Raw genomic sequence first — 18,924 nt, forward strand, 5'->3', positions numbered from 1 at the left:
CGAAGATGTGCTATCATCAAGGCTAACAGATATGCTGCACACTAACCACATGTTCATCTAATTGTTTCTTTTGTTTGTTTTGTTCTAGGCGGGTGGCCTGTATAGCCATGGAGAAAACCAAGCAAGAACAGCAGGCAAGCTGTACTTGGTTTGGCAAGAAAAAAAAGCAGTACAAAGACAAATACCTAGCAAAGCACAACGCAGGTAGAGTTTCCGATGGGCTTTCTGCACCTTCCCTCTCTCCTTACAGACAACAGCTAGATTTTGGTCGATCAGCTCTTCCTTATTGGAGATCTAATTAGTAATCTTTATGTCCCCCGTAAGCAAAAAGTAAAATCGAATAGGCTTCTAACACTGATGTTATGCACGTATCATGTCACAAAAAATAGCAGCTCTCAGGGAGATGTTAAACAAGTATTGATTAATGATAAACATTCACTTTTAAAAACTTTGCTGCCTTTTTAGCAAATGTTTGTCAAGATAAGTGTGTAAAACACAATAGGGTCATACATAAAATGACTGCCTTTTCTACTTAGAAGTAAATTAATATATAATATAAATCATTTATCTGATAGAATGCATAGGATCTTATAAAAATGTAATAAGTTTTTATGCATTCTACCAGATAAATGTTGTAAATGTTGCATTGTGCCAGTAATGAAAATAAATACATTTTATTATAAAAATCGTACAGTATATAACATACATATATTGTTTTATATTATATATTACTTTATTTAGTTTATGGTATATGTATGCAGTATATTCTGAAGTTTGGGGTCAGTAAGATTAAAGAAAAATACTTTTACTTGCGAAATTCTATGGTATGTTAGAAAAGATTTCTATTTTTAAAAATGCAGTTCTTTTGAACTTTCCTAAAATGTATTGTAATATATATATATATATATATATATATATATATATATATATATATATATATATATATTAAAATAGAAAATTTTAATAATATTTCACAATAATTACAAAAAAATTAATTATCAAATTATAGAGACTTATGAGGATCAAAACCTTTAAAAACAAAGTTACCAACCCCAAACTTTTGAACAGTAGTGATTGTCTTCAGAAAGACAACAGTTTTTCCAATTTAATTAGACATTTATTGTAAATTGAAATTACACTCTTAAAATGACACACTTTTCAAAAAGAGAATTTAATGCTGGTATTTGAATGAATAAATATCTGCTTTTTAATTATCATTTGTTTACTATACAAAAATATTAGTAACAGGGTTGGCATATTTAGAATAGTCCATTACTGTCAAACATATCAAAGCAAAAAATTAAATAATAAAAAAGAGGCTCATATGAGATCCACTTTATAGAATGACCTGGTAAATTACTCTCTTTGTTGATGATCAAATACTAGAATTGACTGTTTGTTTGTTTGTTTTAGTACATCATTACTGTTGTTAGATACTCATTTGATCAGAAGCACAAGAGAACACTATGTTGTTGATGGCCATTGCTAACTCAGACCAAGAGGAACAATGTCAGGAAGAATGCATATATGTCTTTTTTACACCAGTGACAGTCTATAATTAATATTATGTTTATATTAGTTCCTGCTCTTCAGAGAAAGCAGACTTTTACCCTCATGCGATGGTTGTCAGCAGATGTTGCTAGAAACATCTTCATTGAATGATTCAAACTGTAGTTTAGAGGCTGTAGGGAGTGTCTCTGTGTGTCTAGTGGTAGGTATGGGCAGGTAACAGGGCCCTGTGCTGTCTAGCTCAAATAACCCGAGGTCCTGACTGCAGCATTTCCACAAATAGCAGGGTGACTTGTGCCAATATATAGCCAAGTAGCTGTGTGTCTGATTCTGCCTGCTGTTCCCTGACCAAACAGTCCCTTAAGACTCTTTCATTTTGCTTCAAGTACCAAAGGGGCTCATTAAAGCCAGCCACAGTGGAAACCTGGGTCGTTATCGCCGATGAGCACACCTGCATATATATATACCATTATGCAACAAGTGTGTTCATGTGTGTGTTCTCACGGGGAATGCAGAGGCCATAAGTGAGACGCCTATGTTTTCCGTAAGAGTGTGTGGTTGCTGGTAAAGGGCCAGGGGAGAGAAAAGTGTCTTTACTATGGGAAATTCATGTGTTCATCATGGCTTCAGATCTAAACCAACACACAACCTCCACTGAAGATGCACCTGTGTACGTGCTCTCAGATATACTGTGACTGGATGCAAATTTTACGACCTCTATATAAATCGATCCTGACACTATGAAAGGCGGCAATTACTTGATCTCGTTAGAAGCATGGTGAACCCCACTGCTTTTAACATCTTATATAAGCGAGTCATTTAGGTCCTGCTTCAGTCTGCAGTACTAGCTATCACACGGTCAGGTTACTACCTTCGAACAAACAGGATGTTAAACAACCCCATAGTTAATTCTTGTCAAGCTCTCCCCAGTGGTGTGGAATAGTTTAAAGGTAAGCTTCCCAAAAGGTGGATTTGTTAGTTCAGACTGTAGATACTCCACTGAATCATAAAGCCAGAAACTCATTCTGTGCAAGTATGTCAATTCAAACTCTTCTAGCTACACAACCTTGATTTTGCATTGTTGCATTATGCAGTGTTTCTGAACACAATTTATAACGCAAGTACACTAAAGTTTAATGTCAGTAAGATTTTTATTTTTATTTTTTGATTACAAAGAAATGAATGTTTTTATTCAGAAAGGCATATTAAATTAATCAAAAGTGACAGTAAAATTTTTATAATAGAAATATTTCTATTGCAAATAAATGCTTTTTTTTTAGCTTTCTTTTTAGAAAGGAATCCTATCACGGTTTATACAAAATTAAGCAGCACAACTATTTTAAACATTAATAATAAGAAGAAATGTTTCTTGAGCACCAAATCAGCATATTAGAATGATTTCTGAAGGATCATGTGACCCTGAAGACTGGAGTTTTGACATCACAGGAATAAATGGTGTTTTAGAATATATTAAATTATAATATTTCACGGTATTATTGTTTTACTGTATTTTTGATCAAATAAATGCAGCCTTGGTGAGCATAAGAGACATCTTTCAAAAACATTTAAAAACCCTACCGACCCCTAACTTTGGAATGTGGTGCATGCTTAGAATTTGTAGTGTTGTGATGTGTTTTGATGAAATTGAATGATTAGCTTTGATTTATCATTGTACTAATGGCAAAGTAAATTTTTGAAATATTTTTTTGTATATATTATTTCATTACTTTTCCCCCACAAAACTACACTCACTGGCCACTTTATTAGTTACATCTGGCTATTAACGAGTTGGACCCCCTTTTGCCTTAATTCTTTGTGGCATAGATTCATCTGTTGTCTTGCGCGGTTAAGTTTGTCTGCTAGTGTTATGGCAGTTGGTTTGAACACCGTTATACTGAGAAAGTTAAAATTGTTTCAATGTTTAGTTAACAATGTTTCAAAAATATGTTGGCCAAGCATTTAAATCTGCGTTCTCCTACTTGTATCAAATGTTTCTGGCCTAAGGAGGCCCAACAGTAGATCTGATCAGATCTGGGCCGCTGGAATCACAGTGTTCTCAGAGCACCCAATCACTTAGGTGATCAAATAGGCTGTGTTGAGCACAGCCCCCTCAGCCATCAGCAGCGGGGAGCACAGATCAGACATAATCCCTCCTGAGCCCAGTGCCCCACTTTACAGAGTCTGATTTGAGCTCACTCAGCCAGTGAGGCAGAAAATGGGACTCTTTGGGGTATTACGGCCTTTTTTCAGGTCTCGTCCAAATTCCTCCGGGATTGTTAAATTGTCTAAAACTGTTTTGATTTTGTGGGGTTTGTCTAAGGCAAGGAGCTTTGTTACAGTTATGCTTTGGGCTTTTCCAGCTATTATGCGCAAGTTCAGATCAGGTTAGGAAGGGAAATAGGAAGCATATGGTTGGGGATTTTCCAATAGGAAGCAATTGGTAAAGACTTGTCCTTCACAAAGAGAATTTAATCTTTACGAGACAAAAAACAACACTGCCCCAACAGGCTTAGAAAGAAAATAGACCTCTATTTAAGGACGTGACTATCTACAGGCCAGGAAGTGCTTCTCTCAGTTATGTGTGAAAGCAGAAGGGGGTCAGTTGTGGCTTAGCTCAGTGTGTGTAGATTTTTGATGTCCTGTTTGCCCCTCCCTTTACTCTGTTCCATCCTAGTAATTTCAACATTGACACACATTATCTAGTCCACTTTTCATTGTATCGTTAGAAACCTGCTAGATTATGTTTATTTTTATTTTGTCTCAGACAGGTTTGCTCATGCTGCTTGTTTCTCATAATGAAGTTTGTGCTACATACATGAATGAAACAAGAGAGATTTGCTTTTACGTTTCGGAAGGATGAATGAATTTACAATTTTCACCTGGCAGAGGAAAATTAAACAGAAAAAAAATATGCACAGAGCATATACCAGTGTTCAAAAGTTTTTAAAATTGTTTTTTAAAGAAATTAATGTTTTTATTTATCAAGGCTACTTTAATTTGATCAAAAGTGACACTGAAGACACTTATTGTGTTACTAAAGATTTCTATTTCAAATAAATGCTGTTTTTGAACTTTCTTTTTATAAAGGAATCTTTAAAAAAAGAAGTATCGTTATGCAGCACCATTAACTTGAAAAGGTTCGATTTGAACCCTAACGCCACCACCATGACTTGTTTTTTCTTCTTTCCTCTTTTCCCTTCCACCCCATACCTTTATTTGTGTTAAGATGGTAACATACATGTCAAAATATAATTGTACATGATATCCGCTAAGAGAGAACTAATTCTCTGTGCCAATTTAAAAAAAGTAGTAGTATCATGGTTTCCACAAAATTAAGCAGCACAACTGCTTTCAACACTGATCCTATGTTTTTTCTTGAGCACCAAATCAGTGTAATAGGACGCTTTCTAAAGGATCATGTGACACCGAAGACTTTTCAGCTTTGCCATCACATGAATGAATTCTATTTCAAAATATATTACTATTTCACAATATTTTTTTCTGCATTTTTGATCAAATAAATTTAGCCTCGGTGAGCAGTAGAGACTTTTTTCAAAAATAAAATTTGTGGTACAACGGTAGTGTATATGTGCAGAAATACTGATGGAGGTGGGTTTGGTGGTGGACACTTGAATTGTCCCTCTAAGAAACCACCTAGCAACATTCTAGGAGAGCTATAATGATACAGAGCGATGGTAGAAATGTGTCAACCAGTAGAGATTTTGCTTTGTTTATACTGTGGTAGACATGAATATCACTATCATTTGTTAAGAATAATTTGATCTGTTGGTTTGTGTGACAAGTTCAGAAATTTTTTAATTTTTTTAATAATATTATGTAGGTTTCATCTGCAAAGTTTTTAATTCACTGTATTATCTAAGAATAGGCGTTACCACAATTATGTAATATATACTGTATATACACATGTCCACATATGATGTATTGCGTTGCTGTAATAGAACATTACTCATACTGTGACCGTAAATAATAATACTTTGGCAGATTATCAGAAAAACCTCTTAATTCCACACTTTAATTGCAGCTTTCCAACCTTGATATGCAAGTGCATTGCTGTGAATGTCAGAGGCATGTTTCATTGTTCAGAGCAGTGACGTCTCACACGCTCTGAAAGCGCCCCATCCAGAGCAGCCCGAGCTCACGGATGGCCTTCATGTCTCTGTGCTTCGAGCATCACAGCTTTAGGCGTGCTTGTTGTTGTTTGTTTACTGATGTTCTGTTAACTGAGCCATAACTCAATGCCCCCCCTCCCCTGTCCATTTTACATGCTGTCTATCTACCAATGGCCTCTGTGCATGTAAGTAACTGTGTTGCTGTGGCATACAGCCTCTGTGCTTAATTCTCTCTTTCTCTGTCTCTCTGTCTGTCTCTGTGTCTCACTCAACGCCCTTGCTGTGGTGATTTTATTAACCCCGAAACCATCTTTGCCTATTAGCAACCTCCATTTTTCTCAATCAACAGAACAAAGATCTTTTTTTTTTGAGTGTGTGTTTGAATGTTTGTGTGGTATTCGTGGTTTATTTTGTGGTGTTGTGCTTTGTGTTTTTAGTTTATTTTTAAGTCTGTATTCTCTGAACCCTGTGCACCTATATCCACTGATCCACAGTACAACATGAGGCTTCTCTGTGTGCAAATCCATTAAACATCCTACATATATAGAGCTGCATACTCAAGGTCATGCGAAAAAGGTGCATGAATCATTTAAGGCATCTATTCAGAGAGGGAGATGAGTGCTGGAATCACATTTCACGTGGAAATGACACAGATGGCTCACGTTTCCCACTGCCAAGTCAACTCACCGTCTCCTGCACACACCAATGCTGTCTCCCCCAACACACCCCCACATGCACACTGCAGCCAGTTTTGCTCATTATGCAACTGAAACACTGTGGTAGAAAAGGCTTAGTTATATAGCTTTGTGGAAGTTCACAATAGCAACGAAGGACACTTTGTCCTTCAGTGCAGTCGTATTTCAGAGGAATCATCATTTTAGCCCATCAGACGTTTTCTCATTTTTATGCTTGCATTATTAGTGACAGTATCTAACTGTGAAAATTAACAGGTGTCTATTAATGAGCAGGATTTTCATGCCGCTTTTTTTCCCATTCATAGTGACCAAAAAACTGCAAAAAGCACTATAGAAGTAGTCCATGCAACAATCATGGCTTTATGTGATGACTGAAATTGATAGTCTTCTGTTCAAAAGTTAGGAGTCAGTAAGATATATTAGAATGATTTCTGAAGTAGTGGCTGCTAGAAATTCAGATTTGCCATCAAAGGAATTGATTACATTTTAGACTATATTAAAATAGAAAGCAGTCATTTTAAATTGTTATAATTTATATACAAATAATATATATTTTTATACAAATAAATGCAGCCTTGGTGAATATAAGACTTCTTTCAACAACATTTAACAAAAAAATCACAAAAAACACACAACTGTAAAATCAAACATTTTAAATGCTACAAGTAAATTTAAGCATAATTACATTATAATGTAAAGTGTTAACAAGTGTTATTAAATTCATAGTGTTTTGAAAGATTAGCTGTGCATTAGATGATGGCAATGGTAATGTAAAATGTAAAAATACAGTAATTAAGCATGCAAAACTTTTCCAGGTCTGACATCGGTGACAAGTTTGAATATGCAGAAATACCAAGTGTGAGCGGCTGGGATGTGTTTTCTCAGCTCGGCTTCTGTGCTGCATTTGAACACTGATACATGAAGCCACTCTGCTGCAGTGGAGATTGAATGTCAGTCAGACACAGTATCAAATCCCCCACCAGGCCTGTAGCATTACATAAGCAGCCAAAACACATACAGAGTCCTCATAGTCCCAATGAAAACAGAGAACAAATTACCCAAAAACACCCCCCTTTTCCTTTGTAAGATTACACATTTGTTTTTTACTTTAAAACAGCTGTTTGTTGGAGTCTAATGACAACAGCATACAGTTTTTGAAATTGAAGATCAATCCCTCCCTACTATTAAATAACAATCTTGTGTTTTTTTTAGTGTTTGATCAACTAGATCTCGTCACATATGAGGAAGTAGTGAAGTTGCCAGCATTCAAGAGGAAAACATTAGTTTTACTAGGTGTGTATGTAGATCTTGGTTTAAATCTACATCTTATGTTTGTTAGTTGGCACGAAGCATGTCTCTTACATGTGTGGTTTGTTGTCGACTGGCAGGTGCTCACGGTGTTGGCCGAAGACACATCAAGAACACACTCATCACCAAACACCCAGACAGATTTGCTTATCCCATTCCACGTAAGAAACATTCCCAAATCACTGTCTCTAACAGTCCACACGATTGCTCAACTGCTCAACTGATAACCGCAAATTTATTTCTGCCCCAAAAGACACAACCAGACCTCCAAAGAAAGATGAAGAGAACGGCAAGAATTATTTCTTTGTATCCCACGACCAAATGATGCAGGACATCTCCAACAACGATTACCTGGAGTATGGCAGCCACGAGGACGCGATGTACGGCACGCGGTTGGAGACAATACGCAAGATCCATGAGCAGGGACTTGTAGCCATACTGGACGTAGAGCCACAGGTGAACCTTTAACTGCCCTCTGCATTTATTCATGAGAGAAGGCGACAGTTGGACATTAACCTTGTGGATCATTCCTCTTATGCAGTTTTGATAAATATGTTCTGATTAAGTTCAGGAACTTAAACTGTATTATAACTTTATCGTTTATGCAAAGAAAATTAAGATGAGACTTAATAAGATGGAAATAAAAACTTAAGGTCAGTTACCCATTGCTTGGTGAGGAATTAGGATATATCTTAGTAACAACTTGATAGTAGTTTAGAGATTTAAAATTATATGGAATATTATCAAACAAGATGGAATGTTTTGGATTGATATAAACCATCTAATACCACAAAACTTTATGAAAACCAATTTATGTTAGTATCGCTTGCATACCTGGAATACAGTAATGTCACTTCCCTTTAGGATGAAGTCTTTAGAGAAGCGGTTATTGTTAGTTAAAGGGACATTACAATTGATAAAAGGAAAGTGATGTTAAAGCAAAAAATATCAGTTAAAGAACTAGACAAGCACCTAGACAATTTAAAAGTTGCATTGCAAAACTATGCTCAGATCAAAGTGAAATTATTCAAAATTGTGATATTGTGCTAAAGGATCTTAATCATAATTTAATATCATATCTCAAATATATTAAGACGCATACGAGGTGGACATAAGAAATGTACTGCAATAACTCTTGTGTTCAAATTTTCTCAGGCACTGAAGGTTTTACGGACAGCTGAATTTGCTCCCTATGTGGTTTTCATTGCTGCACCAACCATCACTCCCGGCATGAATGAGGTGAGATCATGGCATGTGTCTCCTCACTGGCACAACAACTCCACCTGACTTCTCTTGCTTCATTCATTCAGCTACATCTTTCTTTAGCCGCTCTTTCTTTCTTTTTGCATGCACCTTTTTTGGCATGTTTTTTAATTTCTTCTACCTTTCCTCACATCACGCTCAGCTTCCCAGATGGTGCAGGAAGCTGCCTGTGAGTATGACAGGAAGTCAACTAGATCCTAGTGAATACAAAGCTCTACCCAAAAAAGTTCCACTTCGTTTATGACCTTTATAACTAAGGTCAATTGGACAGATGGCTGTTTTTAAGAAAACCCTGATCCACGTATTAGGACCGTTTAAAAGTTTGGGGTCAGTAAGAATTTTTTATTTTTAATTTAAACATTTTTAATTTGATTTTATTTATATATTTTTAAGAAATTAATACTTTTATTCAACAAGAATGCATTAAAGGGGTCATGTGATGCGATTTCTATTTTTCCATTTCTTTAGTGTGGTGTGTAGTGTGGTATGCAGCCATGTCGGGGAGATGCTGTGTGTTTCTGTGCGAACGCAAAAGCACTTTATTTGGCCTTCTGAAAGTAGATGCAGTCAGGAATCATTAAGATTACTTACAACAGGACGGCACAACTGTTCAAATGCAGAGTTTTGTGCAGCGTAGAGCAATGAATCGTGTGTGAGAGAGAGAGAGAGAGAGAGAGTGAGAGAGACAGGGTCACACATCAGTGGAGTCAGCTTTTGTAATCGCAGCTTGTGTACTGCAAATACATACGAGCATCATCACTGTGTCTGTCACTCTGTTCCCCTCTCGGGCTTGAACTGATGGTAAAACTAAGTTTTTACATTTATTTTGAAAGCTGAAGCTCGCGATTATAGTATGGGGCGTTACATTTCCGACGTGTGCTTGTGGTGTTTGGCCAATCAGAGCAGACTGCGCTTGTCGGAAGGAGGGACTTTATTCTGTTACACCAAATACACAAAATAATGATCTTTAAAATAGCATCATATGACCCCTTTAAATTTTAGCAAAAGTGACGAGAAATTAGTTTTTTTAAAAAGATGATAAAATATTGTTTCCACAGAAATATTAAGCAGCACAACAGTTTTAACATTGATTTCTGTAGGATCATGTGACACTGAAGACTGGAGTAATGGCTGCTGTAAATTCAGCTTTGGCATTATTATTAAAGAAATGTAGGCTTGGTGAGAATAAGAGCCTTTTCCCAATAACAACAAAAAATCTTACCGACCCCAAACTTTTGAATGATATTGTATATATACACTAGTACCATCCTTCCCAGCTCTCCCATCCTCCGTTTATATCTTTAGGATCATAATTAAAATTTTCTTAAATGGGCACGTTGTCAGAATTCATTCATTATCCTTTCAAAAGGCCCTTTTTCTCTCTCATCTTCTCTTTTACTTACTCTTCTTCTTTCATGCTGCAGGACGAGTCATTACAGAGGCTGCAGAAGGAGTCCGAGATCCTCCAGAAGACATATGCACACTATTTTGACCAAACCATCATCAATAATGAGATTGACGAGACTATTCGGCTCCTGGAGGAAGCCATAGATCTGGTTTGCACCACGGCCCAGTGGGTTCCAGTGTCCTGGGTCTACTAAAACAACAAACCTATCAACCTGTAACCTTACACCCTTCATAACCTCACACTCTGCAGTGCATCTCTGCAAGAAGAAAAAGAAAAAAAACTTGCAACTTTCCCATGATGCAAATGGAAGCCCACCTCTGACGTTTAACAACAACATCGATGTACCTGCAGTGAGCCCAGTCTTGGCCCCTCACAGACTACCTAGACGTAGTGTTGTATTAATGAGAAAAAAAATCAATCAAATAAATTACTAAATATTGTCATGTCTATATAGCTAGGAGGCAACATTTTGTAGATGTTTGATTTAAAGAGACAGTATCCTACATTTTCCTGAAAGGAATATTTTTGTAGTTTTTCTGCCCATTTTTCTGTTAGTGCCAGACTGAAAGTGCGGTATTCCTACAGCAGTCCATCTGTCCAGCCGTCCATTAACTCAGCCATCATACATAATCCCACATTATCCCAGCTGCTTTAGCACAACCCTGCCATTCCGCTTTCAACCCTTTGCCTTTTTTTTGGTTTGTTTTTCCCATTTCACCGTCCTCTACACGTGGATACTGTCTCTCTAAAGACGTACATAAATGTTTTAGCGATTTGAATGAGATCTCATGCATGTGAACATTCACGAGCGTCCATGCTGTCAGTGTTAGCTGTGTTCAGACCGTCACCCACAGCAAAAAACATTCCATTCGTCTGGATGAACACATTCAAACAGGTGGAGCCGGTGACGAAGAGAGAGAAAAAAAAAAAAGAAGACCTATGCACATCCCTTGCATTTTGGCAACTTTGTAAACAGTTTATTTTTACCAATCATGTAGTAAAATGTGTTTGTAAATGGTCTAAATTTTTATTTGTTGTAAGATTAAGGGGTTCAGGATGAATTGTGTCGTTCGAGAGTATTAATGTTGAATCAGAAATCCCATTTTTATTCTGTGCAGTTGTTTGAGGAAGAGGTGCGTCTGCAAAGCGAGAAGACAACACGGTCTGTTCATCTGAATGGTTCTGTACATGACAAACTGTTTACTCAAACTGCCCTGTGTAAATGGCTCTGCCGATGACGGAGCAGCTCTTCGGTATGAGCGTGTTTTTTTAAAAATATATTTCCTTTTATGTGGTGAAGATCTCCTCTGTGTCTTCTGCTCTGTGTTGCTCAGCCTCTCTGTGCGAGTTGGCAGAGACGGGCCAATGGAAAACTTTTGGTTCCTCTTTTACTGTTTTGTTTTTCCGGATTTTTCCCAGCAGCTGTGGTAGGTCACGCCCTGCCCGCTTGACTCTGTGTGACTGCAGTCGGGATCAGTGCCCAGAGCGAGTGCTTGCCTGACCAGTGGTGCTGTGTGTCGGACATATTTCTGTATGCAATAGAAACCGAGAGCTAGTGCACTGCTACATGTGTAAAGTTTCCACTTTATCTTAATATACACTAACATTCAAGAGTTTTATTTGAAGTCTCTCATGTTCACCAAGGCTGCATTTATGTAATTACAATACAGTAAAACAGTAATATTGTGGAATATTATTACAATTTAAAATAACTTTATTTTAATATTTTTAAACATGTAAATTATTCCCGTAAACCTTACTCCAGTTCCTTCAGAAATCATTCTAATATGCTGATTTGGTGATAAAGAAACATTATCAATATTATTATTATCAATGTTGAAAACATCTGCATTTTTGTGGCTTCTTTAAAGAATAGAAAGCGCAAAAGTAAAATTTATTTGACATTATGAATGTCATTACTGTCACTTTTAAACAATTTAAAGCATCCTTGCTGAATAAAAGAATTCATTAAAAAAAAAAAAACACATACACTGTAGTGTATTGTGGTACTGTCATAGAGGGTAAATATAAACGTTCATATATGTGACCCTGGACCACAAAAGCAGTCATAAGGGTCATTTTTTTGAAACTGAGATTTATACATCTGAAAGCTGAATAAATAAGCGATGATATGATAGGACAAGCTATGATGTTATGATAGGAGACAATATTTGGCTGAGATACAGCCGTTTGAATATCTGGAATCTGAGAATGCAAGAAAATCAAAATATTGTGAAAATTGCCTTTAAAGTTGTCCAAATGAAGTCCTTAGCAATGCATATTACTAATCAAAAATTAAGTTTGATATATTTGCAGTAGGAAATGTACTAAATATCTTCATGGAACGTGATCTTTACTTAGTATCGTAATGATTTTTGGCATAAAAGAAAAACGATAATTTTGACCCATACAATGGCTATTGCTACAAATATGCTACTTATGACTGGTTTTGTGGTCCAGGGTCACATATAAAGAAACAGGGTTTATTTACGTTCTAATCCCAGGAGGCTCAACTAAAGGGGACTTGGCATCACCTTCCTCCAGCTGGGACGGGGTATGTGGTCTCGAGTGTTTTCCTGCTCACTAACAAACTGTGTTCCTCCTGAAGAGAGCTGCTGCTTATCACTGTTTGTGCCATAATCAAGAACAGAGGGTTGAAATGCTGCCTTCCTAGTTGACCTTTCACCTGCAGAACCCTGTTTGACGCAGAAATAAAACACCAAGTCAAACATAGCGCTTGACTTAGTTTAGCTGTCATAAAAATAAATCATCAGAAACAATGCAATGTAAAATCAGCCAAATTTTGCATGTTTGAATTGTTTTTCATGAAAATGAGACAAATTGTGAATTTTTTTTTTTATCTTATACACATTGACAAATGTGTTTCTGATGTTAGCTGAAGAAAAATGATTGATTTAAATAGTCTCACCACAAATAGACAAAATGAGAATTTCAATCTAGAAAAAAAATTACTTTACCATTATTTGTTTTGTTAAGTGAATAGTCTGACAAGGTTGCATTATTAACTGCTGCAGTACCATGAGAGCGTAATTTTTCAAACTTTTAAACAGGAGCTAAACTTCACGAAAGCATTTTCTGAGATAAGTTTATCCTGCCATTTAGATTTGATTCTAAACACTATATTATTTTGAGAGTCTAAGGACCCTAATGCTGCCAGACTTGCACTGTGATGTTTAACAGTGATTTAGCTGCACACTTTCAAAACTTTGCACCTGGGAGTCATTTTATTGAGTATTTATGTAATGATCTTTGTTTATTCAAAGTATCTCAGTTACACAAACAAAAATCAGTGTTAAATCACAATTATTAGGTCTCTTACACATATTTAGTAGCTCAGAAGCTGCTGTCTCAGAGTATGACATCCTTCTGTGCATGTTGTGCTCTGTATAGTGAAAATAAATGATGAAGCCAATCCATTTGGTTACAATATGAAGCAGCTTACTTTACCGAGTGCACTTAAGCTTTACGGAATAGGAGGACTAATGCATTTTCCAGAACTGGAAACTTCGATGAACCAAACAAAAGAGGACAGTGTGTTATACCATCTGGTGAAATGATAACGAGAAGCTTTATCAGATAAATCTCCTACACAACAAATGTTACAAAGTTACACAACAGAACATGTACAAACATATTCATACTATAGATGTGTTACTAAGATGATGTTTTAAATCAAATCTAGATAAAAATTATGATATAAAAACATTCGGAGTACTAGTTGCAGTTCTCACAAAACGGCCTTCGGTTTTACTTTAATCAGTCCTTTGCCTTGACAAAACAAAAGTCCTTCTCAGTCTTATTTAAAACATGCTCCTTTCCCTTAAAGACCAGTTTCCATTCATTTACAGAGATGATCATGTCCAACTCCATGATATCTGCCAGAATTTCATTTTCAACATGAGAAAACCCACCGCTCATGGCAAGATAGATCAAATGTTTCATCGCGGCCCCAAACCCAAACATTTCCCATACTGGAAAATTACTTCCACTCTTGGATGCGCTTCAGTCCCTTTCACTATTCACCAGACTCTCAAGAGGCATTAATGCAGTCAATCTGGACTTGAAAAAGAATCACAAGAAGAGAAACAGTCTGAGGAGCTCCAAACAGTCCACGTCCAGAAGAGACCTGACTCTCGGCGGGGTCCTGCTGGGTGCCGTTCCTCAGACCATCCGTGCCGTTGACCATCTCGTCCCTCAATTCCTGCTGTAGAAGTTTGGAGATGAGGCTGTTGAACCTGTTCTCCACGGTGGAATACTCAGGAAGAGACGTGGTCAGGTTAAGCTCTGGAGGATCCAGACAGGTGCCATTCAGGTGAGCATAGACAACTTCACTCAGGTCCAAGCCAGCCACAGAAGATGGAGATGCACAAGGAATGTCCCTCACCAGCTTATAACTCTCCATCCACTCCCTCAACCACTCCAGGTCGCAGGTACACTCCCAGGGGTTTCGAAAGAGATACAGGCGGCCGATGAAATAGATGGGCTGGAAGACGGAGAAGGGCAGAGATGTCAGATTGTTGCTGTTGAGGTGCAGCGTGATCAGGCTCGTCAAGTTCTCAAAGGCACCGTCGTCGATATAGGACAGCCGGTTTCGGTCCAGGTACAGCACCTCCAGCTCCACCAGGTCACTGAACCATGTTTTGGAGACATTAGTCAACAAGTTCCCACCCAGATTCAACATTTTTAAGTTGCTTAGGCCCTTGAAAGCCTGCTGGGGCAAGTCGACCAACAGATTATCGTTCAGGTAGAAGTTCTCCAAACGCACTAGATCTTTGAAGGCCTCATCGTGTATCACGTTTATGCGATTCTCCTGTAAGTTCAGATACTTGAGGTTGGTCAGGCCCAACAAAGAGTTGTAGGCCACCGCTTCGATCTTGTTTCGCTCCAAGTAAACGTGCGTGAGGTTTTCCATCCCCCTTATGGCACCGGGAACACGGCGAAAGTTGTTTTGGAAGCACAGCAGTTCCTTCAGGGAGATTTGCTCCAGGAAGATGCGGTCTGGCATGCTGAACAGGTTGCAGTCGGAGAGGTCCAGACGCACCAAGCGCTTGAGTGCCGTAAAGGTGCGAGTGTGCAGGTAGCGGATGTACTCGTTGTGGGCCAACTTGAGCTCCAGCAAGTTGGGCAGCCCTTTAAACGCTCCTGGCGTGATGAAGGAGATGTTGTTGTGGTTGATTGAGAGCGTCTTGAGCGAAGGCAGGGTGCCAAAGGCCCGCTCGGACAGAAACTTGATGCTGTTCTTGTCCACGTTGATGTAGGACGCCTCGCAGGGGAACTCTTTGGGCAGGTCCATCATGCTGACGTGGTCACACAGGACGCTGCAGCTCTTCTCCTGGGTACATGTGCAGCTGGGAGGGCAAGAGCGTGTGCAGGCCCACAGGGCCAGGGCATGAGGGGAGGAGGAGGAGGAAGTACACTGGAGAGAAGGGAAAGGGATGTGTTAGAGGGTGACATTTAACCACAATATGCAACTAGACAAATTGTCATCTTGTCAGTATATTCATTAAGGCGTTGTTCTGAAATATTCAAACAAAACATGAGTCACGCATTCCATGTAGGTCATTCTCAAAAAATGTTGATATTCCAACATTCACACAAACATTGACAATTCACAATAACACTAATGACAGATTTAAATTAACCATAGTTTAAACGCACACATTGTGTTTCCATGTTTTATGGGGACATTCCATAGGCGTGATGGTTTTTATACTGTACAAACTGTATTTTCTAATCGCCCTACACCTAAACCTATACACTTTGTGCATTTTTAGATTTAAAAAAAAAAAACATAATTCTGCATGATTTATAAGCTTGTTTCCTCATGGGGACCTAAAAAATGTCCCCACAAGGTCAAAATTTACTGGTATTACTATCCTTGTGGGGACATTTGGTCCCTATAACGTGATAAATATCAGGTACACAAACACACACACACAGTAAATATGCAAATTAATATAGATTTTTTCTTTTAACATGGTGTGAATGTTCACATTTGAACTGTTGCCTAGGAGATACTTTTCTAAAATCTGTTTTTAAACATCGCCAAGACCAATAAAAAAATAAATAAAAATCAACAGGCAAGCATTCTTTCTAGATTACTTATTTATTACTTTTGTTATGCTCTTTCACCCAGATGTGGTTAACCTCAGGAAACCCAACTACAAATATATAACTGTAAATGGCATAAAGGAGTAAAGAATGTATGAGACAAGGAGGTTTCCAGGCACTTGACTAGTTCAAACTAACTAACTAAAATACATACAAGACAATAAGTCAAACTATTTCATACTGGGGAAAAAAGTCAGGTTACAGAATGAAGCCTTTATGTAGAATTTCCTTTTTATGATAAAGTTGATATTTTCAGATTTTAAGAAATAATTCATCACTGAACCGTAAACAGTCACATTGTTGAATCTGTACTGAATACCACACACACACCACAGGTGTATACTAGAACTACATGGTCTTAATTGCAGAGAAATGCTAATATTTACTTGACACAAATAGCCTTTCATGAACTTTCAGATAGAACTTCCAGGACTCCGTTATAATTATACAGACACAAAATGCTAGTCATGCAGCATAAGCAATCACTTTGCAAATGAGTCGTGCTCATTCTCCCAGCAGTTATGGGAAGATTACAGAGAGCACAATCAGAGACGGGAAGAATAATTTAATGTGTGGCCTCCCTCTGTCCTGCATCTGCTCTGCACTCTGAAATTATGGTGATTAAGAAAGGGCAGATTAGAGATTTCACAAACACACTAGGTCTTGTTTGTTTCCTTCAATTTGTACCAGTTCTGTATTTCAGGAGAGCATTGTAATCATATTCCCAAAATCATTGAGATCGGTTGACTTGAACTGAAAATCAGTTTCATTTTTAGCACAGTTTGGTTTAATTACAACTGCTCTTATACAAAATACACCAAACCGATGACACCAAGAAACATAAAACAGCAAAAATCCATGAACTTACCAGCAATAATGGAACACATCACTGGTTCCTTTCAGCTGTGGATTTTTAAAATGACATTTGTTGAACATCTTACTACCAATAGAAGACGGAACATTTTATTCAATACCATTAAATAAAAAATAAAAAGCTGTTAAATGATTACAAAACATCAGCCCCAACCAACTTACCTGTCAAGCATGTTTAGAAAAGGTTCTCCTGCACTGACAACTAATAAAAGTACATCCACAAGTTTGCCCACCATGACCGTGTCTGTACAGCTTCGCTCCCAGTGAAAATATGAATGGATTAAAGGTGCTATCGCTCAGTTTGTGTTTGTATGTGCACACATCCACTAACATCAGCACTCCCCTTCAGAAAGCCATCACTTAATGGCAGAAAAATCCTGGGATTATAAGCGTTTAAAGCAGTACTCTGAAATCAAAGCGAGTAGAAATGACCCGCCGGGCCTCAATAGTACATGCAGATTACAGGCTGCAATCTCCTTACATAAACCAGTGGCCATGAGATACTGGAACAATGTAAACGTCTCAGGAAACATCTGCAAGTATGTTAACACCTTTCATTAGAGACCTTCCTACCACCTGGATTTCATGCTAGGGAACAGTGGGGTCACTTTTCAGTTGGCAGAGAGAAAAACGGAATTAAATCTAACGTGCAATTATAAATTTAGGATAGAAAGCTTTTTCTTTCTTTTAATAGGAGTCATCAGGCTTCAGCAGTGTAAAGTTATTGGTGAACATAATTGATCAAAAATTTGCAATACAATCAAAATCTGATTTTACATTATATTATTCCCATTTTCTTAAAAATATGCATAAAACACCACATGTAAGATATAGAATATTTGACTGCGAAACAACTGGTGCTTTGGAGCGTTTAATTTGCAATTTCATTTTAATGTGAAGTTTTGACACCATGAGTTGACCCTGAAGCATCTGACACACTACAACCTACCATTTTAGGAAGAATACTTCATTTAACAAAATGAGTAATCTTACATCGTTTCATAAAGCCTGGCAATTGTCTCTCCTTTACTACTAGCCTGTTATCACTTTGATAGCAGAAATAAAAATTGTTTGAATTATTCAACAGTTACCGCCAAATGCAGTGTCACCCACTGTAAGCAGAGGAAATAAGACAAAGGAGACTAAGTAAAGAAAGTGTTTCTATTTTGTAAACAAACTGGCATCAACTAAACGTCAAACAACTCCACAGAGTTTAGATCACATTAAGAACAGGCGTTACAAACGTTCGACCGAATTTCTGCTACATCAAACACTTAAAAAAAAAAAAAAACCATGCTTGATTGTAAGGAATTTGCATCAGAAACTTTTATTTTGGTAAAATCATACAATAAATGCACAGCCGAGTCATCTCATGCAGTGCAGAGCCTAGAAGCTACGACAAAGCAAATCCTAAATCTAAGGAGCTCTGGTGTCCTTTCAGGGAGCCAACTATTCTTCTTTTTCCATCTGAATGGAGGGCAGGGGATGTGATTTCAGTGTTTCCAATACACGTTAAGACTTATTGCTAGTGTGGATGCTTGCAGCTTCTCCTGAGCGGACTAATACCAGAGTCGCTGTATATGTAAATACAATAGAGATCAACCAC

General features: G+C 37.6%; 2 protein-coding genes across 16 annotated transcripts in view; one reads left to right on the plus strand and one right to left on the minus strand.

Moving 5' to 3' along the window:
- The window catches only part of caska (calcium/calmodulin-dependent serine protein kinase a), a 162,003-nt gene extending 150,672 nt beyond the window's left edge, over positions 1 to 11,331 (plus strand). For 11 of the 15 annotated variants that reach the window (XM_058786529.1, XM_058786515.1, XM_058786520.1 and 8 more), the window contains 6 exons: positions 89 to 204; positions 7,547 to 7,627; positions 7,723 to 7,803; positions 7,896 to 8,098; positions 8,798 to 8,881; positions 10,330 to 11,331. In XM_058786529.1, coding sequence (XP_058642512.1) covers positions 89 to 204; positions 7,547 to 7,627; positions 7,723 to 7,803; positions 7,896 to 8,098; positions 8,798 to 8,881; positions 10,330 to 10,506 — 742 coding nt within the window. In that variant the 3' untranslated portion in view covers positions 10,507 to 11,331. The remainder of the gene's footprint in view (positions 1 to 88; positions 205 to 7,546; positions 7,628 to 7,722; positions 7,804 to 7,895; positions 8,099 to 8,797; positions 8,882 to 10,329) is intronic. The other 4 variants (XM_058786516.1, XM_058786522.1, XM_058786527.1 and 1 more) reach the window with 1 other exon arrangement.
- Positions 11,332 to 11,481: 150 nt separating this feature from the next.
- nyx (nyctalopin) lies at positions 11,482 to 15,774 on the minus strand (the record flags this gene model as incomplete). The annotated part of the gene is made up of 1 exon (XM_058786059.1): positions 11,482 to 15,774. A coding segment is annotated over one exon (1,410 nt), but the record flags the coding sequence as incomplete, so codon positions are not given.
- Positions 15,775 to 18,924: the final 3,150 nt, after the last annotated feature.

This window comes from Onychostoma macrolepis, chromosome 09 (genome assembly GCF_012432095.1).
Source record: "Onychostoma macrolepis isolate SWU-2019 chromosome 09, ASM1243209v1, whole genome shotgun sequence".
In the NCBI taxonomy this organism is placed as follows: domain Eukaryota; kingdom Metazoa; phylum Chordata; class Actinopteri; order Cypriniformes; family Cyprinidae; genus Onychostoma; species Onychostoma macrolepis.